Raw genomic sequence first — 25,151 nt, 5'->3', positions numbered from 1 at the left:
CGGAAACAATGCGGCTCTCGGTCATTACTTTGCAGTAACGACAGCGACCCACAGTGTTGCCGGATTTTATGGCCATATCCCAATTTGCTTTGGGGTTCTCGAAGCTCCCGTTTTTATACATACATCCGAGCCTCGACTAAACTGGTGAACTGGAATGATGTATCTTTCCGCGTCACAGCCCGACGTGTGTACACTCAAAGCGTTTGTGCGAGGTGGTTCGATGCTCCGCCGGGCGTCACGTTGAGTTGTCGACCTTGATGCCCGTGAGCAGGTAGCCTCCCCCGCCGCTCATGTTGATGGACGGGTGAGTGCGATCGGGCAGCACCTGGGGTGGAGAGTAGAGCGGCTCAATAAGTTGCTCGCATTAACGTAAAGGCAAAGAGGCAATAGTCCAATCTTTCATTGCTACAGTCGCGGAGAGGATGAAGATGGCAGCTGCCTCTGGCGCAAGATCCCTACCTTCAATAGCAATTTCGGTGGCTCGTGTGGGCACGTGCTCTCCAAGCACGGCGGCAAAAATAGGCACGCTGTTCTCACCCTGTAGACAACTATGCTAAATGTAAACTAAATAAAAAAAAGCTGCCTCTTTCGCCCACACTGCGCGAAGAAGTAAAAGCAAAGCCGTTTGTCGCCGTGTACGCGTGTCCACCCCGTGCCAGTTGTAGCTCTGAATGCTCGCGTCGTTGTGTACGCACCTCCGCTTTGCGCGTTCGTACCTTGGGATTCTCGTGTCGCCGTCTATGTGCGACACGGGCGAAGGGCGGAGAGGGGGACACGTGCGGCGAAAGGAGGCGAAGCTCTGCGGGGAATGTGGAGGGAAGGCAACGAGTTTTGCCAGAACATATATTTTACGTTTCGAGAAGTAGGGATGTTATGGTGAGTGGTGGGAGTTTCTAAAGCCTTCCTATATTACGCATAGCAAATGTATACTACTGCCAAAGTGGAATTTTGTATAATGCGAAGAATGTTTAAAACGCCTGTTTAGAAGTTATTGTTAGCAGACGACGGGGGAAGGTGCTCCGCTGACGCTTCCTCGGCGTTGCGTCGTTACAGGCGAGTCGTCGGGGCTTTCCTCTCTTTCCTCTTTGTGGCAATGGGAATACCTAACCTCTCTCTCCTTGCGCCATGCAAGGAGAGAAGGGCTCTTCCACCTCTGCTGCGACGACAGACAACAAATGCTAACACTGAAATCCTTGCAAAGTGTCGCCCGTAAACTAAAATCTTTCGCTGTAGCCAAAGTGAGAACGTTGTTTGTAGCTAGTTGAAGTGAAAGAATTTTTACTAGTAGCCAAAGTTAAAATAAAATATTTCGTGATAGCCGAAAAGAAAACGTTTTGGTGTAGTTGAGGGAAAATATTTTCAAGATAGCTTAATCGCAAAAACAAAAAGTGTGGTGATAGTTGCAGCGAGAAAATGGTTTGGTGGTAGCCAAAGAGAGAAAACATAACTAGAGATAACCAAATTTTAAAAAAAAGGTATGTCATGGTAGCAAAGGATCAAATGCTTGGTGGTAGCCAAAGCCAATAAAGAATCGTTCAATAATAGCCAAAATGAAAATTGAAAAAAAAAAAAAATAAAAAAAAAATAGATACAGTAGAACCTCGTTGATACGTTCTTGGTTGATACGTTTTCCTGTCCGTTGCGTTCAAAAACGCCGGTCCCGTTTTACTTCCATAGAGATACATGTATTAGTTTCCTGCCTGTTACGTTTGCTTTCCCGGTTGTTACGTCCAAAAGTGCCGGAATCGCGGCGCCTCGGCGCCTCGGCGCGCCGTGCGCCAAGGTGCCACGCCGGCTTGAAGCGAAGCAAAGCAGAGCCGAACAGCCGAACCACGCAGCGCGGAGGCGCGGATCGCGCGGCCGCGCACGCGGGCGCCCCCCTTCCCTTTACTCCTTTCCCCCTCTTTCCCGGTCTCCTCACTGGGCTTTGCTTTGCTGAGCTCTGCGAAAACGCTCGTTCTCTCTTGCTCTTTCTTTTCATCTGTCCTCTCTCTCCGGCGCGAGTTGTTCACGCGCCGCACGCACGCCGGGACGCTGCACTGGCTGCACTTCCAGTTTCTGTTCCGCTCGACAGCTCGACTGCGTGAACAGTGCCGTTTCTGAGTGCGTGCGCGTTGACGACGGCCATGACATCCCGAAAGAGAAAAGCACTCTCTTTTAAAGAGAAGTTTGACATACTTCGCACGGTGGATCGAAATCCCAGCCGGAAGAGGTCTGAGGTCGCAAGAGAGCTTGGACTCGCGCCGTCAACTTTAAACAGTGTCGTCGCGAGACGAAAGGAGATCGAGGCGAAGGCTCCTTTCTACCAACCAGGCTTTAAACAGGCTCGGGGGGCAAAACACGCAAAGTTAGAGGAGGCCCTGTTGGTATGGTTCAAACAAGCCCGGGCATCTTGTGTCAACATCGACGGAGGCATTCTGCGAGAGAAGGCGCAAGAGATTGCTGATCGTTCGGATATCGAGCATAGCGGACATTGTGGCCGACCTCACTACTGCCGACAACGAAGAAAGTGATGAAGAAGACGAACAAAAAACCAACGATTACGCTGCACCCACGTTTGCGGACGCGATCGCTGCGTTGGACACCTTGCGCCGCTACGTAAACGTTCATGACTGCGCGGAGAGTGAGAGGGGACTGCGGCTTCTGGAGAAACGATTTTTACTGCATACCATTAATTCGAAGCGGCAGGTGGATATTACGCGTTTGTGAACGTGTCTGAGTCCAAAAGAGTTCGGTAAGTGCATAAAATAAACCATTGCATAAGAGCTGCTTTCTATCTTATATAGAGTGCCTTTAAGTGCGTTATCGGTTGCTGCGCTTTCCCGGTTGATACGCTTTTTTTCCGCGGTCCCCTGAAAAACGTATCAACGAGGTTCTACTTATACACGAAAAAATTATTTCACGGTAGCCAAGCGACAACAATGTTTGGTGGTAACAGAAGTGCGAAAAGCATGTAGTGGCCAATGTAAAAAAAATACTTTCATTGTGACAAAGCTGAAAAATGTACAGTAGCATATACACACAAAAATAATTTTGTGCTAGCCAAAAGAAACAAAAAAACAAACATGCGCTAGCAACCACAGGCATCCGCAGAACTTCTTTCAGGAGGTGGGGGGCAAACCTTATATTTTTAGGGGGGAAGGGGGGGTGCAATTTTAGACGGGAGCAACCCTGGAACTACAGGACAAAAACGCTGTTGAGGCATAACGTTTCAGTAGAATTGGGACCCACTGGTTGTATTATTCTGCTTTTATTGACGGGAATCAAAGTAACGTCAGACTGCAACTTTGAGAGTGTTGGTTAGCTGAACATGATGGTTTTGAGCTTCCGCCACCCCTCTTTCACCCACCATCGAGCATGGCGTCCACATTTGATAATGCTGCAGTTGTACGCTGTCGCGAGCATTTATCGTAAAGCGGCAGTTACACCGCTCGCACATCGTACAAATTACCCAGTATTCGCCGCAGACGAGAAGACACAAGTATCTGCGGCCAAACCTCAAGCACGCTCAAAGTATGTTTGCTTCACGCGTAAGTATGCCTAGAACATGCCGGCAGGGAGATGCGACGTGGCGTAGCCACCGACAAGGTGAGAATGCTCGTCTCCGTTGAACGCCTCCAGCACGTGTTGGATGCCTTTCGCCGTGCTTTGGCTGCATGTACAGGGTTGAGGCTCGTGAGATGCCGAAGCGGCATCGAAGGTAGCGAACGTGCAACACGGGGCGGGGCAACTGAAGTCCCTTCCTGCTACTCTCATTCTGTCGGCAACTATGGGTGGCAGCGGCTCGCACCGCCCAGCCAAAGACGGGTGCCCCACCTGGTGTGCCCTGAGCCAGCTCTCGGACAGCTTGAGAAAGACGGCATTGCCGGCGCTCTTCAGGCGGCCGTAGAGGTCCACCAGGGGCTCCTGGTAGGTGCAGAACACCGCAAAGGGCCGCGAGGGCGCCAGGAACTCGAGCAGAGTGAGCACCACCGGCGTCGGGTGTTGCTTGCTGGCCACCAGCAGCCTGCGACGGGAGGACGGGACTCGGACATCGAGGACCGGACTTGGACATCGTCGACGCCCCGAAGAACTGCTAGTGTTTAACTCTTTCGTGTCCGAGTCCGGGATGCGGTCTCGATAGGCGTACGGCAAGGAGTTGGCCACAGCTCTCGGAGCGGGGACTTTTCTCGGTGCGTGATCGGCGGCAGTGAGGCGGACTATGTGTACTTTGAAAGCTCTCGCTCGTGGGCTTTGAGTACCACCAAAGCATTGCAAGAATGACAACGGCGGACACGGCAATGCGAGGAGGGAGGGGCGAGGGACGTGGCTGCAAAACGAGAGCGCCGGGCCAGGCAGCAATAGGAAGTCAGTTGCCATTGCACGGTGGCCGACAGGCAGTTCAAGCGCCAGTTTAAGGACAGTCTGTTCGATGCGGTTCGAAAAGGGTGCGAAAGATTGTGCTTTCGAACGGACGTGTGCTAAAACGTTCCGAGTGTTACGCATTTCAAATACCCCTAGAAAGTGAAAAAAAAAAAAAAAAAAAAAAAAAGGCCAATAAGTTTTTAGCGAAATACTAGAACAGAGTAATCAAAATTTTTTGATCTCGAGGAACTCTGCCTCGAATGGCAGCCAAGGAACCCTTCCTGCTCTCGACAATGCGGCAACGAAGCGGTCCGGCAGACCTTTCGTGCAACCGTAGCGACAACGAGTGGCGTTCTCGTTGGAAGACTCGGTATGATGCTCGGTAAGTAGACAATTGCACACTGATTTACCGACCCAAAAGCATATTCTATGTCTTACGATTTTGTAAAATAAAGAATCACCGGGGTAGTTCGTTAACTGACATAATGAAAGGAAGCGATAAATGATGAGACAAATTTCGTGAAACACACACACGGGACAGGCACGACATAACACTTGTCCTGTGTGTGTCTTTCTCCAACTTTGTCCCATCCCTTCGCTCTCCCTTTTATTATGTCAATTCAAGATTTTGCACGGCATAACCGAAGTACTGGCACAAACCTTTTTTTATTATTTTTATGATTTGCTACTTCCCCTCCAAGAAGTACTCCTGGTTACCCAACAAAGGTACCGCTGGGGAGGCTTTTGAGGAAACAGCTAGGTTCCTGAGGATTCCTATCTAGAGCCCATCATTCCGACCATGTTTGGGCAGCCATTGTTTTGCCGCCCTACATGAGAAGACGGCTGCAGTCGTAGCTAAATATGCCGTCGAAAGGGGTCGGCCGATTGGCTGGCTGCGTACCCGTCGAGTGCCTTTGTCTTGAGCAGATCTGCTGCCTTCTGCTGCTCCTCCAATCGCCGTGCTCTCCTCCGTGTCCTCTCATCCTCCTGAAAGAGAAACAAGGTACCACAGTTTTGAGCCCATCGAAGCACGTCTAGGATGCAACAAACGGAGCACTTTGGTTTCTGTTGCTTTGTACGGCTGTGCAATGGCTATGGTAGCTTTTACAACCGAGCACTATTAGCATCTCGAAACTGACACGTCAGCCCCAAATTGCTAATCACGCTCGAACAGTTGCGTGCTTGTCCGTCTGTTGATACGCAATTGAGTAGGACAAAGCGCGCTCAAAATGGCACAGTTAACTGGGACGAGAGAGCAACTCTCCTCTTTCCCGATGTAAAAGCCTCTTAGAGAGACATGGCAAGTGGGCAAGTTATTGACAGGTAAAGTTAGTGCAGAAAAAAAAAAATCCAGATAATTTGAGACGGCGGGAAGTGCGACACGAAAGACGTGGTCGTCTTTTGTACGTGATCTTTTCACCGTTTGAAAGCATGTCACTCCGACTAGCCTAAGCTTTAGTCTAAACAGATATTGAGGTGTGGCCATTTTTTTTTTTTTTGACAGCTGGGTTCTCAACAGGCCAGGTTTCTGTGAAAACTTGGGCATGCATGAGCACCTCATCAGAGACGGTTTACAAGATGTTTATGGCGAATTCAGGTGGTCAATCGTTGACAACTTATTTTGCCGGAAAACCGGCAATAGTGTTCGCGTGATCAGTTTCTTGCCGGCGCACACTGTTCGGGTAATGGTTCTCTGGCAAGTGCTGGCAACTTATCGGCGCTTTTTCCGCCCAAGCTCCAAACGGCCGGGCGAGTAGACACCAGACTGTATCCGGTGTCGTCTCTTCCGAAATGGGAGAGAAGGTCAGTGAGAAAAAACAGAATGAAGGAACGAAACTGATCTGAAGTCACTTCAGCAGCCACTACTCGAGTTAATCCAAGCTGTTGGGACATGGGTCGCCATGGGTGCGACAGCCTCTCGCTAGCGGTGTCGTGCAGGCAACAGGCGAAGTAACCTGCCAGCGTCTGCCGTTTCGTGTTCGGGTGCTGAGGGTAATGTGGTGTGCCGCCGGCGCGTTTCTGTCTGCCGGTTCCGCCGGCTCGGTCTCGCCGGCGATTGACCACTCGAATTTGCCATTAGAGTGGAACATCTCAAACAGGTTTTAAAAAGCGTATTACTTTCAGTCGGAGAACGTGAACAGCATGAGACGAGTGAGAGTATCGCGCGAATAAAAGGCCTAAAAAGTAATGCCCACCTTCCACTCTTTGCCGGATGGCTGTCCGTCGCTCGGGGTGTCGTTATTGCTTCCCGCCACCGTCGTCTCGGCCTGATCTGCTGACGCTGCCATCGAAGAGTCTCCGTCCCCGTCTTCCGCCGTGGAAGACTCTCGAAGCAGGTCGAGGGCTCGCTGAAAGGGCAGCTCCAGAACGGTCGAGTGCACAAAGTTCTCATCCAGGTTGAGAGCATTCACTGCCTGTCGGTACGAACTGCGGGGAAACGGTCGGGGACAGTACGGTTAGGAATCCGCTGTAGTATGACCGAGATTGAAGGAACGTGTTGGTGAAAATGGCGGTCAGCTTAAAGGCCAACGCACACTTTGCGCCTTCCACTTTTTGTAGCTTCCTCCTTTACCATATCCCCTCGACCTTTCAGCTAGTCCCAACCAGTGTTGCCACTCTGGAGTTGGAATGATTCCGGAATCATTCCTCACTTCCGCAACCCCGAATAGAATGGGAATGGAATGGCCGCAAGATGCATTTTGCCCGGGATGGAGTGGGAATGGAATGGGCTCGGTCCTTATGCGAGGTATGTCGACCTTCAGCTAGGGGTCTACGGGCTGCTGGTGCACTGTTAGCGCGTGGTCGAAGTGGCTCTTGAGCAGTATCATTGCACTGAAAATGACTGACGTTTTGAGTGTCTCAATGGCTCATGCTTCGTCGAAGATTAATGGTGCACACTAAGCAAGAAAACTGAAAAGTTGTAGATGGACAACAAGGTGTCGTTCTTGGTGCCACGAGACGCGACATAGTGTCTGCTCTAACCGCGCGTAATTAGCACGTAGCTTTTAACCCAGCAGATCTTTCAGCGTTGGTGTGGGAAATAAATAAAGAATTGGATTGAATATGGTAAGAAATTGCAAGAATGGTTCGAAGAGCAGAGATAAAAGTATATGTTTTAAGGCGGGTTTTATAGCATGGTCCTAGAGTCCCTTACGGTGACCATGTTTCGAACCTGACTAGAGACAGTTTTTGCATGAATAATGTGATAGGACTGTCACACAATGAAGAAACACGCCTCAGGCAGTACCTGCAGACTGTCTTTCGTAAGGTGAATTATCGTTGCAACTGCGGCTTCAAGCCTGATCAATCCCTTCAGAGACAGAAGTGCCACGAAGTGCTCCAAGCGACCACCATTAGCCGTAGTATATAGTGCTAGGGGAGGCATTTTACATGCTTTTGCCATTGTCTCTGTGTTTAATAACATCAGCTTTACGCTGCTCTCTCCGGCGACACAATGTGGCTGTCAAGAGCCATTTTTTCATATTTAGGAATTGGAGGAATGGAATGGAACGGATCAGCCATTCCAGGAGTGGACATGGGCCCAGTGTTTCCTTTCCTAGTCGGAAGGAATGGAATTGTTGGAGGCTCTAATTCCCCGGAATGGAGCTGGAATGGAATGGGGTGCCCATTCCGCAACACTGGTCCTAATGTGGCCCCCTCGCAGTTTTGGAGAGGCAGGTGCCAAGAGGATTATCTTCCCTTAACCTAACCTAACGTCGGCCCTTAACCTAACATCATATGATGCAGCCTTAACCGCGACTTGAGCTCCATCCGAGTCTAACGCCGCCTAGCTGGGTCTGAACTATGTAGTCGGCTCCGGGTTAAGAGTTAAGGGGAAGCTTCTCCACCTCTCTCCTCTTTAGCAGAGTGAACGCTGGAGAGGAGGTTGCCTCCTCTTCAGTGTTTGCTCCGCTAAAGTGAAAAGAGGCGGGAGGAGCTTCCCCCGGAAGCTTAACCTGTCACCGACAAATAGCCTTCACTCAACCTACTCTGACTTTAGAATAACGTCAAAAACTTTTAGTGCCATATTTATGTTGCGAGACTCATTTTGAGTGAGGAGCAATTCCAAAACTTGCTTCTATTTCGGCACGTCGACAGAAAATTGAATAAAACTCAAGGTGAGCCTCGCAACATTCATGTTGCGCTCAATTTTTTCTTGGGGGAGGAGAAAGTTTAATTCGCAACATATGCAACAGGGGATTGGTGGCCGAGCGGGTAGGCATGCCGCAGCTTCAGAACCCGGGGAACGGGGGCTCGATCCCCACCCTTGCCCACTCTAATCTGGATGAGTATTGAATTGGCCCGCGGTCGCAGATCGCAACTGCACGATGCATGTTAAAGGCACCAGGCTAGGTTCGCTAAATTGCTCATCTTTGGTGTAAACCAGTGTTGTTGCACCTCAAAGGCAGATGGACCTTACGCTGTCAATGAAAATAAAACATCATATTAAAAACTTTTCTTTTGCAGGAGGGGTTTGTGACACAATCTTATCTATACTCCCTTTCACCTCACATTCAACTGCAGACGAGCAATCCCAACCAATCCAGTGCCGTGAAAGTAGCACGTGATATGCTTCCTGCACGTCACTGCACCCCCTCTTCAGGGTCGCATACAACTTGCACGGCCTTGGATTAGCTCCGACGCTCGTCGCATCTGCTGTAGCCAGTCGTAAGATGATCAGAGTGTAGCAAGTACTTTCGAGAAACTTTTTGGAGGATTGAGTGTTTTTTTCAATAAGGGCTCTATGGAAGACACCCACCTGTCGGGCCCCAGACCAGGGTAGAGTTGCACGACGGAGCCCTCCCTTCCCAACCGCTCCAGCACTGCTGCGGTGAGCAGCCCCAGCCAGGAGTCGAAGACGGCGTATCTCCCGCCGGACCGCACGTTGCACCACGTCAGCAGCTGGGCCAGCGCGTCCACCCGCATGTTCCTGGGCGGAAGGACGGACGCGCGTGGGTGAACCCTTTAAATTGGGAGATGACTCGCGCCGCCCGGCCGGTGGTTTTAGTGTTTATGGTTAACGTCTCAAGAAAGCTAAAGTGGTGTTAAAAAAGAGGAAGGATGCAAGGAAGAGATGCACACACAGAAGGAGGCCGACTGCCGACTGAATATTTATTTCCGAATGGGAGGTGGAAATAAAGAAAGAGAGAACCGAGGATATTATTACGTGCACAAAAAAAATCCAGCCCACAATCAAAGCTCGTTGTCACATTTCCTTATAAAATCCACCTCGTCACCTAAAATAGTCAAAAATGCAGCCCCAACAGACGTGTCCTCGGCGTGTGTATCGATAAACATATGCTTCGTTTACCCCTCTTGCAATTTTGTTATGGTGTCGTCCGAATATTTTTACGTCGTCGAACAAAAGGGACACACCTGCACCTGTCGCGGTGGATCGCAAGATGTCCCAAAGGTGAAGATCATAACGAAAGGGCACACTCTATAGCTGCCACATTGATGCACTGCCTCATTTTCCCTAACATACCTCGCGCAGTAATCCACGGTGATCAACAATGTCCGTATCTTTGTCGTGTCGGTTTTTACTAGAGACAGGCACCACTTCAGCCACGCATCACTATGTCAGTATTCACTAGAGAGATGTTCCACTTCAACTTTATATGTCTTCGCCATTAAAGCTAGTTCACATACTTGCGTTTACTTACGACCGAGTTCTTGCAATCTCTTACAACGAGATCACGCTGGCGCCATCTACAAGGTTTCCCCGGAACTACATTTCACTAGAGCGAATGTTTTGCAGTATCTATGAGATCAAATGTACACACTATCTAAGAAAAATGCTCATTTATATCTATGTCAAAAGTGATCCAGTAGCGGAAGAATGGTAGACAAAACAAATAGGAAATAGACGAAAATTCCGCAACTACCCGACAGGTGGCACCAGCGCATTCTCTCGTCGCGAGAGACCACAAGGGGCAAGCAGTTGGAAGTGTGCGAACCGGCCGTTACGGAGAGGGGAGTTAGCGTACGCCTTTAATATATTGGTAAAGGCATTTGAGGTAATCACACGGAGCACATACTAACGCGGCATAAATTTATTTCCGTAAAGGCTGACCTCACTTACAAAGCTTCACTACGCCGAGCGCGAGTTCATTCGCTTCTTGCACGGGGGTTGCGACGAAGTCGGAACGCCGAGCTCTTATTCGCCGACCGAAAGATATAGTGGGAAGACCTCGAGGCATCTAGCATCGAAGTCTACCCATTATTCCGTCGACCAAAGCCAGTCCGCGTCGTCCGGCGTCGTTCGGCGTCGTTCGGACGTCACCGAAACTCTCATCCAAGAAGCGGACGACCTGCTCTCCGCGTAGAGAACATTCGTTGGCGCCGCAGCAGTCTGTGGCCGCCGAGAGCATGCCAATCGTGAGCTTCCGCAGTACTCGCGCAATGCTTCCACGTCGTCGCCAGTCGTGGCGACTCGTAAAGCTGCGGTCACGCCGCTAATACGTCGTACAAAAGACAGTTTGCAGGCATGTTCAAAGCATACGAAGCAAACATGCTTCGTATGCTTTGCTTTTGCAGATGCCTCTATCATTGTGTCTTCAGTGAACACCACTTCTTTCGTACGACGTACAAGCCAGGGCAATTACACGTGGCATCCGGTGAATGCCCCCAACACTTTACATCTTCGTCATATCGGCCTCTACTAGGAAATAGAGGGAATCTACTCTATGCTTCCAATATACTGAAAGAGGCACTTAAACAGCGCCTCATAGTGTAGACAACGTTGCAGTGAGAGACATTTTCGTATCAGCTTTTTTCTTTCCTTTCTGGCAGGCGAAGCAACAAAATGCAACATCTTTTTTTCTTTCTTATGTATGCACATTGTATGAGTTTGCTCCAGCGATGGTGCGTTGTAACCTATTGCTGTTTCGCCTCGCTTCAACCCTCATCTTTTTTTTTTCCTTCTTTGACAATTTGCCCGACCCGTCTGAGGAAATGATGTTGTCAAACTTTTTCGTTCGAGCGTGTGTTACTTTAGATTTTTATGTATTCCCAGGGAGTGTGTAGGCTCTCTCCTAACATAGTGCCACGGGGGGGAGTGCTTCGAAATAAAATAAACTAAATATTAGAAGCGACGGCTGAGCCTCACCCGACTTTGAGCGGGTTCTGGGAGTAGTACATCTCGCCGAGAAGGCGTGCCGTGGGCCTCTCGAGCGTCAAATGCTGGAGGTACTTCTGCTGCTTCTTCTTGAGGTACTTCTGCTGGGAGTACTCCGTCTTCTTCTTGAACGTCGTGCTGTTCTCCAGCAGCGTCTTGACAATCTCCTGCAGACGGGGACGCGGCAACGGCCAATGCCTCGAGCTCGTACCTCGGAAACAAACGGACGACAAACGCGAGACATGCGGAGAAAAAAAAACGTGAATGCGCCGCTTGGTCTTTCTGGTGGCTCGTTTTCGCGAAGACAACTAAGAATGAGGGCAGACGTGATGGAGCCACGCCCCTTCGTAACAACAATCGGTAAGTTGTGACAAGGATTTGCGCGATCTTTCGTTTACTCTCCATTCATATTCTTTAGCTCTGGCATGCAACAGATTTTCTGAAAAACAAAACTAATATAGGTAAAAAAAAAGTTTTTTTGGCTCATACTTTTTTACGTTTAAACTAATAGAAACGAAAACGATCATCTATCTGAGCTGACTGAAATTCCTTATCAAACTACACAAGTTTGCAGGGTTTTTTTTCACCGCACACAAAAACTATGCATCGCCGAATACTCACTCCTAGCCAAATGTAGCGCTAGAAGTGCGAACCAGATGCCAATGTTTCAGTACTAACCGTTATCTTACTCAAAAGTTACAAGTGATTTCAGTCCATTCTAATGTTTTTTTAGTGAAATTTTAGAATCGCGCTTTTTCAGGTTACGTCATCGTGAGCAGACAGGGAGAGTTGTTCATCTGTAAAATGTTTATAGAACTCTAATTAAGAAAAAAATAAAATGGTTCCTCCTAATGAGCTTTGAACAGATGGTAGCTGTGTGCCACAGTTGTTAAGAAAAGACTGAAAATTAGTGTAACTCAAAACTTTGTCTTTAGTGACTGAACACACCTCTCCAGATGTTCCGCCTGCCTTGAAGTTCTCAATCTGCTCCCTAGTGAGCTTCTGAGATTTCCCGTCATCCAGTAGATTCCGGTTGTCCTGGCCACTTGTCAGCACATCTAGAATGGCAGCGGCTCATTAAAGTGAATGCGCATGCCTCATTGACATATTTATAATAGATAACATTACATTGAAAAGAGAGCACATGTTGTCAACCAAAGACACATGCAATTCGAGATTACCTCGAGCTAATTTCTTGTCTTTTGTCACAAAGTTTCAAAAGCCAGTAAGCGGCAAAGACGCATACAAAGATTAGTTTGTGGGTGTTTAGCACCACAATGAATATTGTCTCCAGTTTCTGACTGTATGTTGAGGTCATAGTTAAAGAGCAATTAAATAAAACTTGACAGCATTTCAGCATCGTCAACCAACAAGTCCAGAGACAGAGTGTTGTCTTGTCTTTTCTGTCCTGTCTCCAGGGCTAGAGTGTCAACAGCAGCTTACTGGAATTGTAAATTAGACATGCAGATGGAAACAAAAACCCTTTTATATATGCGCCCTCCCCTGAAGCTAAGAATACTCCTAAAAAGTGCACAGAAACACCAGTTAGCTGGTGAGTCCTTAACATACAGAGAAGTGTATATGGTGCATGTTCTGCGGTACCAACTGTTCTGCCACACTGCAGTGCTTTCCGAGCTTTGAGTGGAAGCACCTGATATATGTAAAATATGTCTATCCACAGCAATGTAACTCATCCTACACAGGGTATCCCAATGCTGTTTTCGGTAGTTGGGGGAACACACACACAAACACACACACACGCACACACACAAAATAAGCGTGTTTCCTACATATGGAAAAACAAAAATACACCGAAAGATCGCCCACCTGAAAGATATGTGTTACTGGCTAATTTATGCGACATCATTCACTTAAATTAGAAATTATAACTTCAAAACAGTCCCATCCAACAATTACACGCGTTTTCGACCATAATCACGCTTCTGCGAGTTGTGTCCTCACCGTCGACTTGGGGAATGCATTCGGAGGATGTCCGCCTGAATTCCTCCGCAGAAACCTTCCGTAAATCTCGATCTCGGATCTCGAACACGGATCCGAAGGGTTGTCCGATCGCGGCTTGCACTCCGAACTTCCGTTTTCCAAAGAAAATCGGCCTGCAATAGTTAAGGCAAAATCAGCTCAAGGCACGATGTGATATCATGCAACGAAAAAGCCGGTAGTGCGGACCACGATGATGGCGACTCGCATAGCGCGTCTTACTTTTTCTTGTCCACCTGAACTAGACGTACGTTGTTGGCCCCTCTTATCACGACGTAGCTCCCTTCTTGGATCAAATTCATGCTTGAAAACTGCTGAAAACAAACTTGCACTGGTTGTTTGAAAACACGAGCATGCGAACCAGAAATGCCGTCTGCCAAGAAAGAAATAGTGTGATTGATGATGAACGGATAGATCGATATAACAAAATCTTTCGTATTGGGCGTCTTCTTGCGCTTGCGCCTCCTAAGCAAAATACGAAAGTGCTCCCTAGGGAACTGGAAAAACCGCCTGAAGAGTTTTGTTGATGGAACTGAATGCCTGTAGGTGCAATGTGAGTAATGTTTTCGTTAATTTTTCAGTACAATAAAAAAAAAAAAAACGTGCACGAGCTTGGTCACTGATTTCTGCTTGGTAGATTTTGTGTTTTGCCCGGCAGCGCGAACGCTTTCCCCTCTTTTTTGATATTTAAAACTCAAAGTCAATCCAATCCACTACATCAAGTCGGCGGCTTCCTCGCCCCCGCCTTGCCCGCCTTTCTGCCTTGTTTCCATTCATTTTCTACCTCAAGTAAGTGTACAGTGTACTTTGCCGTCTTCTTTCGCGGTTGGACAAACCCGGAATTTCTGCCCCCGCTTAATGCCTCTGTTGCGCTGTCTCCTCGCTAGCAGCCACGGCATCCGGCGCTCTCTGAGCACCAACACCATGACCGGCACGGCCCGACACTTCGACTACCTCGTCATCGGCGGCGGCTCGGGCGGCATCGCGAGCGCCCGACGTGCCGCTGAGCACGGTGCCAGGGTGGCCCTCGTCGAGCAGGGCCCCCTCGGCGGCACCTGCGTCAACGTCGGCTGCGTGCCCAAGAAACTGTGCTACTACGCCGCCAGCCACGCCGAACTCATCAAAGACCACGAAGACTACGGCTTCGCCGTCACCGCCGCCTCCGCCGTCGACTGGGCCAAGTTCAAGGCGAAGCGGGACGATTACATCATGCGCTTAAACGGCATCTACAAGGCGAATCTGATTAAAAGCAACGTGGAGATCATCAGAGGCGCGGGTGGCTTCACGGCTCCGAAGACTGTTCGCGTCGGCACCGACGCCTTCACGGCCGATCACGTGCTCATCGCAACCGGCGGCTACCCGATCGTCCCTGATGTCCCGGGTGCCGAACACGGCATCACCAGCGACGGTTTCTTCGAGCTCACCTCCATTCCGAAGAAGGCGGTCGTCGTGGGGTCCGGCTACATCGCCGTCGAGCTCGCCGGTGTGTTTCACGCGCTCGGCACCGCGGTGACCGTTGTGGTGCGCACCGATAAGATCCTCCGAGCCTTCGACGCGATGTTGGGCTCTGCGCTGATGGAGCACATGGCCTCCGAAGGCGTCCATTTCGAGAAACACTGCACTGTGGCGAGCGTCACGAAGAGTGGCCCGCTGCTCCGCGTGAAGACGACGACGGGTGTCGAGATCGAGGGCGTTGACTGTCTCCTCTGGGCCGTCGGCCGAAAGCCGGCGGTCGACATCGGCCTGGACAAGACGGGCGTCGTGTTGGACAAGACGGGGCACGTCCAGGTGGATGCCTTCCAGAACACGAGCTGCGACGGGGTGTACGCGCTCGGCGACGTCTGCGGCAAGTGGCTGCTGACGCCCGTGGCCATCGCGGCCGGGCGGCGGCTTGCCGAGCGGCTGTTCAACAACAAGCCGGACTCGAGGCTCGTGTACGCCAACATCCCGACGGTGATCTTTAGCCACCCGCCCATCGGGACGGTGGGCATGACCGAGGCCGAGGCGCGCTCCCACTACGGCCCTGAGGACATCAAGGTGAGCTAAACTGGCTAAACTACAGCTGAACGAAGCATGTCTGATTGGTGTACAGCGAATGGTGTAGTAGTCATGGTGCCGGGGTTGTCTTTAGGCAATGCAGTATTATGCATGAAATCTGAGGTCCAGTCGCACAGGACGTCATTTCCGTTGCCCTCCAGAGAAGAGGGGAAGAAGGAGCTCCCCTCTTATCAGGATCCTCCTGTGTGCCTCCCGGATTTGCACAGGCGTCACCATTCTCCTCCCAGAAGATTATAGAGGATTAACCTGTCACTCAAAATTCTTACAAAAGCAGCTACTCTCCTCCTTTTACTTGGTGTTCAAATGTGTGCGATGTGACGTCAATGCAAGGAGCCTATAGGGACCCGGCAGACGAGCGCGGGTAGACTGGCAATGGGGGCGCCAGAGCCGTATATGTAGAGAGTTTGGTCAATGGGAGGCGCGGGCAGAGCCAGGGCGTGCGGCAGACTCGGAAAGAGGGCTTGGCATGCTCTTTTGACCAACCAGAAGCCGAAAAGAATCCCCTAGCGGTGGTAGGGAGAAACAGTTCTGAGCTGATCGATCATCAAGGGTCTCTGTTCGTATAGGGTTTTAATAAGTGCGTAAGAGTGAAGTGTAGTAACTCTTTGTGGTTGAAAATAGGGTGCACGTGTTGTTTCATCATGATCATGCAGAAAGATGTAAGAAACGAATGCGCCGCTCAACTCTGTTTTGCGCGGACAAAGTGTGACCGCTCCGACGGCAGATTCCCGGCGCTCGGCGTTTGGCGTAAGAGTATGTCGATCTTTCCGCTAGTCGCACTCTTCCACCATCATTTTAGATGAGTGTGATTGAAACATCATGTGTACCATATTTTCAGCCATCGAGAGTTACTCCAATGCAGTTATCAGGTTTGTTTCTCACGACCACCGCCAGGGTATTATTTCCGGCTTCTGGTTGGTCACACTCGAATTTCTGAAGACGCCCTGGAACACGCCCAGCCCGCTTTCGGCCAATGGCGCCGCTTCATTTGTCTCCTATACTTCCCAACGAATGGCCAAACTTTCTACATATACGGCTCTGGGGGCCGCATGGGAATACACGAAACGAAAGAGTGCAGAGGCTAGGTGGCGTAAGCTACCGCACGATATAAAGGGTACAACCCAGAGCCGTATATGTAGAGAGTTTGGCCATTCGTTGGCATGTATAGGAGACAAATGGGGAGGCGCCATTGGCCGAAAGCGGGCTGGGCGTGTTCCAGGGCGTCTTCAGAAATTCAAATGTGACCAACCAGAAGCCGTAGATAATACCCTGGCGGTGGTCGCGAGAAGCAAACCTGATAACTGCATTACAGTAACTCTCGATGACTGAAAATATGGTACACGTGATGTTTCAATCACGCTCATCCAAAATGATGGTGGAGGAGTGCGACTAGCGGAACGATCGACATAATCCGTAAGCCAAGCGCCGAGGGCCGGGAATCTGCCGTCCGAGTGGTCACACTCTGTCCGAGTAAAACAGAGTTGAGCGACGCATTCGTTTCTTACATCTTTCTGCATGATCATAATCAAAACAACACGTGCACCCTATTTTCAACCACGAAGAGTTACTACGCTTCACTCTTACGCGCTTATTAAAACCATTTACAAACATAGACCTTTGATCAGAACTGTTTCTTGCTACCACCGCTAGGCGATTCTTTTCGGCTTCTGGTTGGCCAAGAGAGCATGCCAAGCCCTCTTGCCGAGTCTGGTGCACGCCCTGGCTCTGCCCGCGCCTCCCCTTGACCAAACTCTCTACATATACGGCTCTGGTACAACCGTTAGCATCCATTCATCTATCGTGGATGGATGGATGGATGGATCAATACGGCTGACCCCTTTGGATCGGGCGGTAGCTTACGCCACCTAGCCATTTTGTTTTACCATTTAAGCTTAGAATATTTAAATGTGAAATCTATATTCACTCCGCAGTGCAAAGAAAGTGAGGCTATGAAACCCCCTTGCCATCAGTGAATAAGAAAATACCTAGTTTTCTCTCGATTTCTGCCACCATTCACTTAATCTTTGCTTGGTAATCTCTACAGTCTTGAAATCCACTCTCTCTTCGCTGTCTCTAAAACCCAATGACTTTATTAAATCTTCGTACACTGGCACACTGCCGCCATCTGTCGGTAGCCTTGGAACTTCTCCATCTGCGTATATATTTCCTAGGTTCTCTTACCCATCATTCTTTTATTGTGGCCTTGAAGTAATTGTTGCAATGCTACAAACGGCCATTTCTCATCGATAGTGTGAATTTGATGTCGCAAATACTGCAAAGCCTTCAGTCTAGTTATATGTGGATCGAACTTGTTCCACAGCTACTTTATATAGATGGCGCCAATATTTGTGTTCTCGTCAGAAGCAGCAACAGAGTGCACTTGGTAAAGGCCCGTTCACACACTTGCGACTTCTTAGACCGAGTGCCTTTATGACGAGAGGACACACTGGAGCCATCTATATGGTAGCAGTGGAAACCTGGTAGTCCTGCATACATTGATATTTCTCTTGTGCATCATCCTTTCTTTCTTGGCTCGAAAAACTTTTGTCAACATCATAAACAACATTTCTCATAGGTATTACGTTCATTTGACTTCAGAAATCCCACAAAACCTTCACTCTAGTGAAATGAAGTTCCAGGGTCACCGCACAGATGGCGCCAGCATTTTAGTGTGTTATCTCGTTCTAAGAAATTTTAAGAGGTTTCAAGGCGCTTGGTTCTAAGGAGTCCTAAGTCCGTGAACGGGCCTTTGCACTCAAGCACAAACGTGGTGGCTGAGACATGATGGTGCCGGCAGCCATTTTTAGGTGTACCATGAAGAATGGCAAATGCAGTGACACTGTTCAATGCCTTTGCAAAGTAGCACTTCATTTTCTGGTTCTTGGACAAAATATCTAGCCTGCTCACTGCCACACAAGACTAGGTATTGTAGAATATCTAGACTCATTTACGATTCTGGCAAAATGGAGCCATACTCCGTTTCACGATAAGTTGGCGAACTCTGGAGAGTACGGTGTGTCAGAGCGAGGCACGTGATCTCACATCACGGGAGCTTTTATATCACCACCAAATTCGAGGCCTGGAGGAACCATTTGTCGTCTGCTGGCCAAGAGTCGTCTGCCGCAAAACCAACCAACTTCGAATGAACGTCCACTGCCGCAACATTGCCGTCCGCTAGAGTAACGATCTCTTCTGGAAAAGTTTATGAGACAACCATACGCTCAATTTACGTGCGAATGTGTGGCGAGTACTAATGCCAGGATGACGTTTTGAGCGGAAGTGGTCGATTACAGGGCTGCAATCTTTCAAACATCGTTCAAAAGCCACATTGTTTTCGGAAAAGGCTTGAGCCGAATTAAGTATCATTGAATAGTAACATGTCTTCGTCTTTCTCCTGTGTCGTGTAGCGTAGTGTCGCTGAAGATGCAGTTGCTGTGGTGGTAATGAGGCCTCCATGGCCCCGACCATGGAGCATTGTCACAAGCCTTGCTCCAATGCCATTATTGGGCTGTGGGGGCCGCAGCCTCTACAGTTTGCCAAGTTAACGTGAAACAAACGCTCCCGCTCTGCTCGTTTCAGGAGTGCAAACCAGTTTTGCGTGTACAGTGTCGCTTTACAGCTGCAGATGGTAGAGACGAGGTTGTTTTGCAGACAGAACCACCTGTTGTGTACTGCTTTCGATATCTACTATGAGAGTAGATATGACGGTTGCACTTGTTTGTGGCACAAAACTTAAATATTTTCACTAGAGGTATTGGCAGATACACAATAGAAAATGGAACTGTTTCGAAATAGCACAGAAATCATTGATTGTCGTAATTGTGCGCAATCACCGACTTTTGCCGAGGAGAAGCAGCACACTAGTGGTGGTGGTGTCATACCCTTCAATATGCTAATCGTGACTATGTTCAGTATAAAACGTTTCACAGTGCACCAGCCAAACTTTCTCTGTAAAAACTAAACTTTGCATAGTAATTAAAGAAAAAGGTTAATCCCATACGCACCTATTGGTCTCTTTCAAAGGGCTTATTGAGGAAGGTGCGTAGCATTTTGAATAATTAAGTGTTTGATTCTTTTCCAGTTTTAATTTTTACTTACTAAAGTGCTAAATTTCAATTAGAAACTTGCTGGGCACCTTCAAAACTGCCAAATCATCCCACTTTAGAAACATGAGACATTGGGACACATTTCATGGCTCTGGGTTTTCTCTCAACCCGCATCCTTGTGCCAGCTAGGTTTTTCATGCAAAGCAGCAGCCAATGAGAAAACGAAATTTGGAAGCCGTGTCGAAATTTATTATTATTTCAGAACGTGAAAAAATATGTATCGAAATATTTAAGGCCACTAATTAGAGCAATGCAATTATTCTTGCAAAATGCTATGCACATTGCTAAGAGGCCACTCAACAGTGACAAGACCATTTTGACGAGTGTTGTATTAAACACATATACACCAACACACAGCTCCGACGTTACGCCGTTGCGGTGGCACTGCTGTCGGTACGGCGCTTGAGCAGACGCTTCTGTCCACGCGTCTGGTTTGTGTGCATGTGCAGTGCCCACACCTGGTGTGAGCAAACACCCACTTGTTTGTAAACTGTGTGTTGGTTTATAGCATGGCACTTGTGGCTAAGCAGGTCACATAAGGTCTATAAATTCGAACCACTAAAAATGGCATTAAATACAAGCTTCAGCTCATCAGGATTCAAAATTGCAGTGTTTGCGGTGCTCGCAGTGGGAATTCAAACTCCCTCTAGCCAGGGTGCAGTTTTTGCACGAAAGCCTAACTTGCCATTATTACCATAATAAATGTCCTGAAACATTGTTGTTGCATAAAAAAAAAAAATATTTTTTTTTTTATTATATTTTTTTGACAGGCTTACAAAATTAGACATTGATTGGCATCTTCCCAATAACAGAAGTATATAAATAAAAAAAAATTCAAAATACACAAGATACTGGAATGATTGAATATATGAATTTAAACAGGTGAGGAAAACCTCCAACAGCATCAAAAACAAAATATTAATACTTTTTTTTTTAAGTTACAATACAAAGTTTGGTTTACATTTAATTCCAATTTGATGTCATTGCCTGCCTCTAGTGCTCTACATTCTTTTATAAATATTGTGAATTGTCTATAGTTTATATAGGGTGTTATAATAGGGTTCAGAGTTTTCGGTAAATACCAATACACCCAAAAATTAACCCCCAAACCATGCCTGGGATTTGGAAACGTTGACAAGATGCACGTCCTCAGCATCCTTTTCCATCGCCTCTGCAGGTCTACCGCAGCAGCTTCACGCCAATGTACTACAGTATGACTCGGCGCAAGGTGAAGTGCGTTATGAAGCTGGTCTGCGCGGGCAAGGAGGAGAAAGTGGTGGGGCTGCACATGATCGGCGACGGTGCGGACGAGATCCTGCAGGGGTTTGGGGTGGCCATCAAGATGGGTGCCACCAAGGCCCAGTTCGACGACTGCGTCGCCATCCACCCGACATCCGCCGAAGAGCTGGTCACGATGCGGTAGACGCGCGATCGGATGCTGCAGCGAATCGCAAGATTGAATGCCTTTGCTGCAAAGGGCACATTGAACAAACGGAATCGAGCGGAGCGTTTTCCCTTTGTGCATGGTTGGTGCACAGTGTAGGACGGCACTTGTACAGTCTCCACCAATACGAGAGACCGCTCGGAGCACGTGGCCGAGACTGTGGCTGCTGTCCGCAGGAATGCACGCCGATTAAGTTTTGCTGCATTATCCACCTTGCCTTTAACTAGGTATTCAGAGTGGGTCTTTCATATTGATAAAGACTGTAACTTTCATTTTCTAGGGGCACCACCAAAGCTCTTTCACTCCTCACTTGTTTCCTTTCCAGTATGTACAAACAAGCTTGCCCCCACTTTCTAACGGGTTATTTAAGAGATGATTGGTTTTGAATGTATTTACGTTTATGTTTATGTTGTTTTGTGTTTATGTTGAATGCCGGCTTATTACATAGGTGGGGATATTATGCGATTCTTTGATGCCACCAACAGGCAGTTTACAGCAGGTAGCTTAGTGCAAGCCCAATGTTCTATGCTGCACGAGATTTAGTTTTTTCGGGTTAACTGTCTTGACATGTGGCACCTGCAAGTCATGCTGTATACTTTTAAACTTGTAGGTGGGAAGTTAAGATTGTAATATGTGGGACCAGGTTAAGAGCAGATGTATTAATAAAATGCTCAAAACATCCCGACCACACTACTGTGATAGGCTTTCCGTGCGTACAGCGCAGGAGGCCGCAAATATTTGCTCCAATGCAAGGATCGGTATTGAAAGTGATGGTTGTAGGATTTATTCAATAAATTGTCTTGGAAAATGGAACTGTTGTGAACTTTTTCCTAACCACGGCGAGTTCCCATTTTTGCAAGTCCCAGTATCTTTTCGTTTTCTCGTTGGTGCCGCATTTTCCGGGCTATAGTCCGCAGAGTATACAGGAGTTTTGGTCTTCAAGATCGTTCATTGTGACGAGGCGTGACGGGTTTTGTGAATGAGAGTATGTTCTTAATGATTTATGTTTAATACAAGCTTCTTTGTGAGCTAAAAAAGCAGACATTTGTCAAGGTGTGTCGTGTACGAGAAGATATTCGTGTCGACTAAGCACCAGTACGAACTACGCACCGGATGCAGATTATTTAAGCAAAAACTTTTTTTCGGCCTAAATTGGCCCGGAAAATATGGTGTATGTTGCAACACATCAAAATGTGCTAAATAAGTTCCCTATTAGAATGAATGAAGTATCAAGCAAAGAACTTAAGCCGAAATACTTATGGCCAACACAAAATAGATGATATGTAACTTGAAAAAACACCAAAACATTTCTGAACATACAAATGAGGCAATAGATGCAAATAATCCGCTGTTACGTCGAGATTCCTCTGCTGTTTGTCAATTTCTTAGCATTTTCAGTCACAATCGAGACCTACTGCTCAGTCATCTATCCTTTCCCACACCTGCGAGCTAAGGTTTAGCATTGTTTTACGCTGTTGCGCATGTACCTGCTTGTCGTCCCGCCGATCGTCGGTTCCTTGCCGCAGCCAACATGGCGGACATGCTTCAGCTCAATATTTGGCTTTGAGTGCCAGCAAAGGCACAGGTGGGAGCACCTGGTTTTCGAAAGCGCTTTTTCTGCGCAAATGCTTGTGCGAGCGAAGGATTTTTCAAAACTACTCTTTTGCGCCCTGGCCTTTGCCACCACTGAAGCGAACTGATGAGACCAAGCATGTTCTTTGGCACCCCACTAGATGGCACTGTGCATTTCATATATGGTCTATTCACACGGTGTGCAGCCACAACTTTGGGCACTGCAGCTTCCACCCTACATTTCGCCACGAGCGACGTCACAACTGCAAAATTGCAGTAAAATCATATCATGCGATTCGGGTATTAGAGTTGAGCAAAATGGCACCAACCCCCATGGTGCACATGCCATTGACTGAAGCTGCATGAAGTAGTAATTGGAACTGATAGTTTCATCAAAAATATTTAGTGCAGACACATTTGAACCGCATGATTTACAACAATTACAAAGAGGAGCACAAACTGGCTGACGAGATCAGTCTGCTCCGGCAGTAATGTAGGAGCGGGAGCTTCTTAAACTGAAAGTGGTGAGAAAAAGGAATATTAACACCTATGAAGTGTAATAGATGATCATAACTAAGGAGAGTTGTGTACGAGACAAACATCAACAACATTGACACAGAAAACATATCTTGAAAATTTTAATATTGCACAGTGGCTGTAGAAAACTTACATTTTATCACAGACGGAGTGGGGAAGCTCCCCACTGAAGTGAAAAACGAACAAATGCAGTAACACTTGTTCGAAAAAACGTGCTCTATTTATGGGAAACTTGAACAATTTACAGAGCTTGTTTCAACTCGTCTTCTCTGGCATTCACGGTTCTCCCTGGAATCGCAAACACAAAATAAATGGAGGGGCTTCTCCTGTTGCATAAACATTGGACACAAGATAAACATTGGACACAAGATGAACAATCGTTGGCAGTAAAGTACCATGTGCCGCTAATCCTCCACTTTCTGCAGCCAATCTTTGGCAGCCCATTCATCCCACCACACTTTTGTTCATACAATGCCAGCAGGAAGGCAAGTTTACAATGCATTCTTCCACTAACCAAAGCATATTTACTCTGCCACAAGTGTGCAGAACTGGCAAATTCAGAAGCGACAATGAATCACACACAAACTATACTGCCGTAAAATACAGAGCAAGCACCAATCAAAAATTTGGAGATAATATTGTCACGAATGACAGACAACGATGCAGGATGAAACGGAATGAACCAAAGAATCAATAGGCAAACTTGTGCCAGAAACGAAAAAGAACATCAGGGGTGGAACTCATGAAGTGTACTTGGGAGCAGCCACGGGAGCAGCTGAAACCGCTGTTTTGGAGCAGGTTGGGAGCAGCTAAAACTACATTCTGGAGCAGGCTAGGAGCAGCTCAGATCAGTTTTCACTGCACTTCAGCTTGTCTTAGACGAGCACGGGAGCAATTTCAATTGTGCTTAGCAGCACAGATGAACATGAGTGGTTAGGGACCTAGGTAATGGGATAACAGTGTAACAGATGCCAAAACTTGAAACTTTGTGAGCCTTAATGAGAATCAAAAAGCAAGTACCATATGTTTCTGTAGATGGTGTCCTTGATATTTTCTGAGTGGCTTTCAGCTGCTCAAAATGCAATACAGCACTGCTTATCGCACAACCCCCGCGTGCTCGACAGAGTGATTATATGTGCGAACCACATGACGTGCGTAAGCAACGGACGTGCAGTTGCGCGGAGGAACAGGGCAACAAATTTCGAGTATATCTTATTGTGCAACTCAATATCGAAGCAGCAGACTACAATTAACGGAGTTATCGTATTCAAAGCGATTAGCGGGAGCAAGGTTGAAGTACGCCGAGCAGATCTACCGCTCGCGTGACAGCAGCTGGCAGGCAAGGTTCCGGATCGGACCGCGTTTCAGTTCTATCAAATCGCAATTATCTTGCGGGAATGCTGTTTCAACTTCTAACGACGAAGTACTAAAAGGAGTATTTTGCTCATTTGTTTTCAATTGGCTGACGTCCGGATCCCGGGCTGCAGAGCCTCAGGCAATCGGACGCTTAACGACTCGACCTCACCTCGGTCGACTTGCTTAACAGCTTATGGTTGAAGAATAACAGTCCAGTCGCAGGTGTAGCGATTCGAATCCGATCCCCGAGTTTTTTCGCGCGCTTCCGACTCGGGATACACAGGGAGAATAAAGAGAACAAAGGATTGCAAGGCCGACCAAGCTAAACGGGGTAATTGTTGCTAATCGAGTCGATAGGAACCGAAACCAAGACAAAAAACAAATTTTTTTTGGCGCACGTTGTGCGATTTGGTGCATAATGGCGCAAGGTATTGGCTGTGGCGCAGTTTCCGTGAAATGGCGCAGGATGGCGCAGACAAATGCGTCTGGCGCAAAATGGCGCAAATGGCGCAGCCGTTCCACCCCTGAACATGCAGCGAGTGCGACGACAACGGTGGCGGCAGCAGTCAGGGTAACAGCTGGTTATCGCGAGAGAGAATCGGGGAATGAGTCGGCAATA

The 25,151-nt window shown here is 48.0% G+C and overlaps 2 protein-coding genes across 3 annotated transcripts; one reads left to right on the top strand and one right to left on the bottom strand.

Moving 5' to 3' along the window:
* Positions 1 to 119: 119 nt before the first annotated feature.
* On the bottom strand, positions 120 to 13,908 carry LOC8025112 (tRNA (adenine(58)-N(1))-methyltransferase non-catalytic subunit TRM6). 2 transcript variants are annotated; one of them, XM_029974187.4, is made up of 9 exons: positions 13,682 to 13,908; positions 13,424 to 13,575; positions 12,410 to 12,519; positions 11,453 to 11,628; positions 9,104 to 9,274; positions 6,540 to 6,771; positions 5,246 to 5,331; positions 3,817 to 4,006; positions 120 to 325 (listed from the first exon to the last, which is right to left on the bottom strand). In XM_029974187.4, the coding sequence occupies exons 1-9, from the start codon at positions 13,759 to 13,761 to the stop codon at positions 236 to 238; spliced, it is 1,287 nt and encodes a 428-aa protein (XP_029830047.2). In that variant the 5' UTR covers positions 13,762 to 13,908; the 3' UTR covers positions 120 to 235. The 2 variants fall into 2 exon arrangements, with proteins under 2 accessions (XP_029830047.2, XP_029830048.2); XM_029974188.4 differs by lacking the exon at positions 5,246 to 5,331.
* A 253-nt stretch (positions 13,909 to 14,161) lies between these two features.
* LOC8025113 (glutathione reductase, mitochondrial) lies at positions 14,162 to 21,875 on the top strand. Its single transcript, XM_040220227.3, has 2 exons — positions 14,162 to 15,496; positions 20,801 to 21,875. Exons 1-2 carry the CDS (start codon positions 14,318 to 14,320, stop codon positions 21,044 to 21,046), a joined length of 1,425 nt encoding a protein of 474 aa, XP_040076161.2. The 5' UTR covers positions 14,162 to 14,317; the 3' UTR covers positions 21,047 to 21,875.
* Positions 21,876 to 25,151: the final 3,276 nt, after the last annotated feature.

The sequence above is a fragment of the Ixodes scapularis genome, unplaced genomic scaffold (assembly GCF_016920785.2).
Source record: "Ixodes scapularis isolate PalLabHiFi unplaced genomic scaffold, ASM1692078v2 PGA_scaffold10__122_contigs__length_95168666, whole genome shotgun sequence".
In the NCBI taxonomy this organism is placed as follows: Eukaryota; Metazoa; Arthropoda; class Arachnida; order Ixodida; family Ixodidae; genus Ixodes; species Ixodes scapularis.
The sequence above is the reverse complement of the archived record's forward strand: the minus strand, read 5'-3'. Positions and strand labels throughout refer to the sequence as shown.

Excerpts from the sequence above, each read along its gene's own strand:
- LOC8025112 (XM_029974187.4), bottom strand. The coding sequence starts at position 13,761 with ATGAATTTGATCCAAGAAGGGAGCTACGTCGTGATAAGAGGGGCCAAC. Across the intron at positions 13,576-13,681 it reads GTTCAGGTGGACAAGAAAAA|GCCGATTTTCTTTGGAAAAC; the intron begins GTAAGACGCGCT and ends TAACTATTGCAG. Across the intron at positions 5,332-6,539 it reads CATCCGGCAAAGAGTGGAAG|GAGGATGAGAGGACACGGAG; the intron begins GTGGGCATTACT and ends TTTCTCTTTCAG.
- LOC8025113 (XM_040220227.3), top strand. The coding sequence starts at position 14,318 with ATGCCTCTGTTGCGCTGTCTCCTCGCTAGCAGCCACGGCATCCGGCGC. Across the intron at positions 15,497-20,800 it reads ACGGCCCTGAGGACATCAAG|GTCTACCGCAGCAGCTTCAC; the intron begins GTGAGCTAAACT and ends TCGCCTCTGCAG.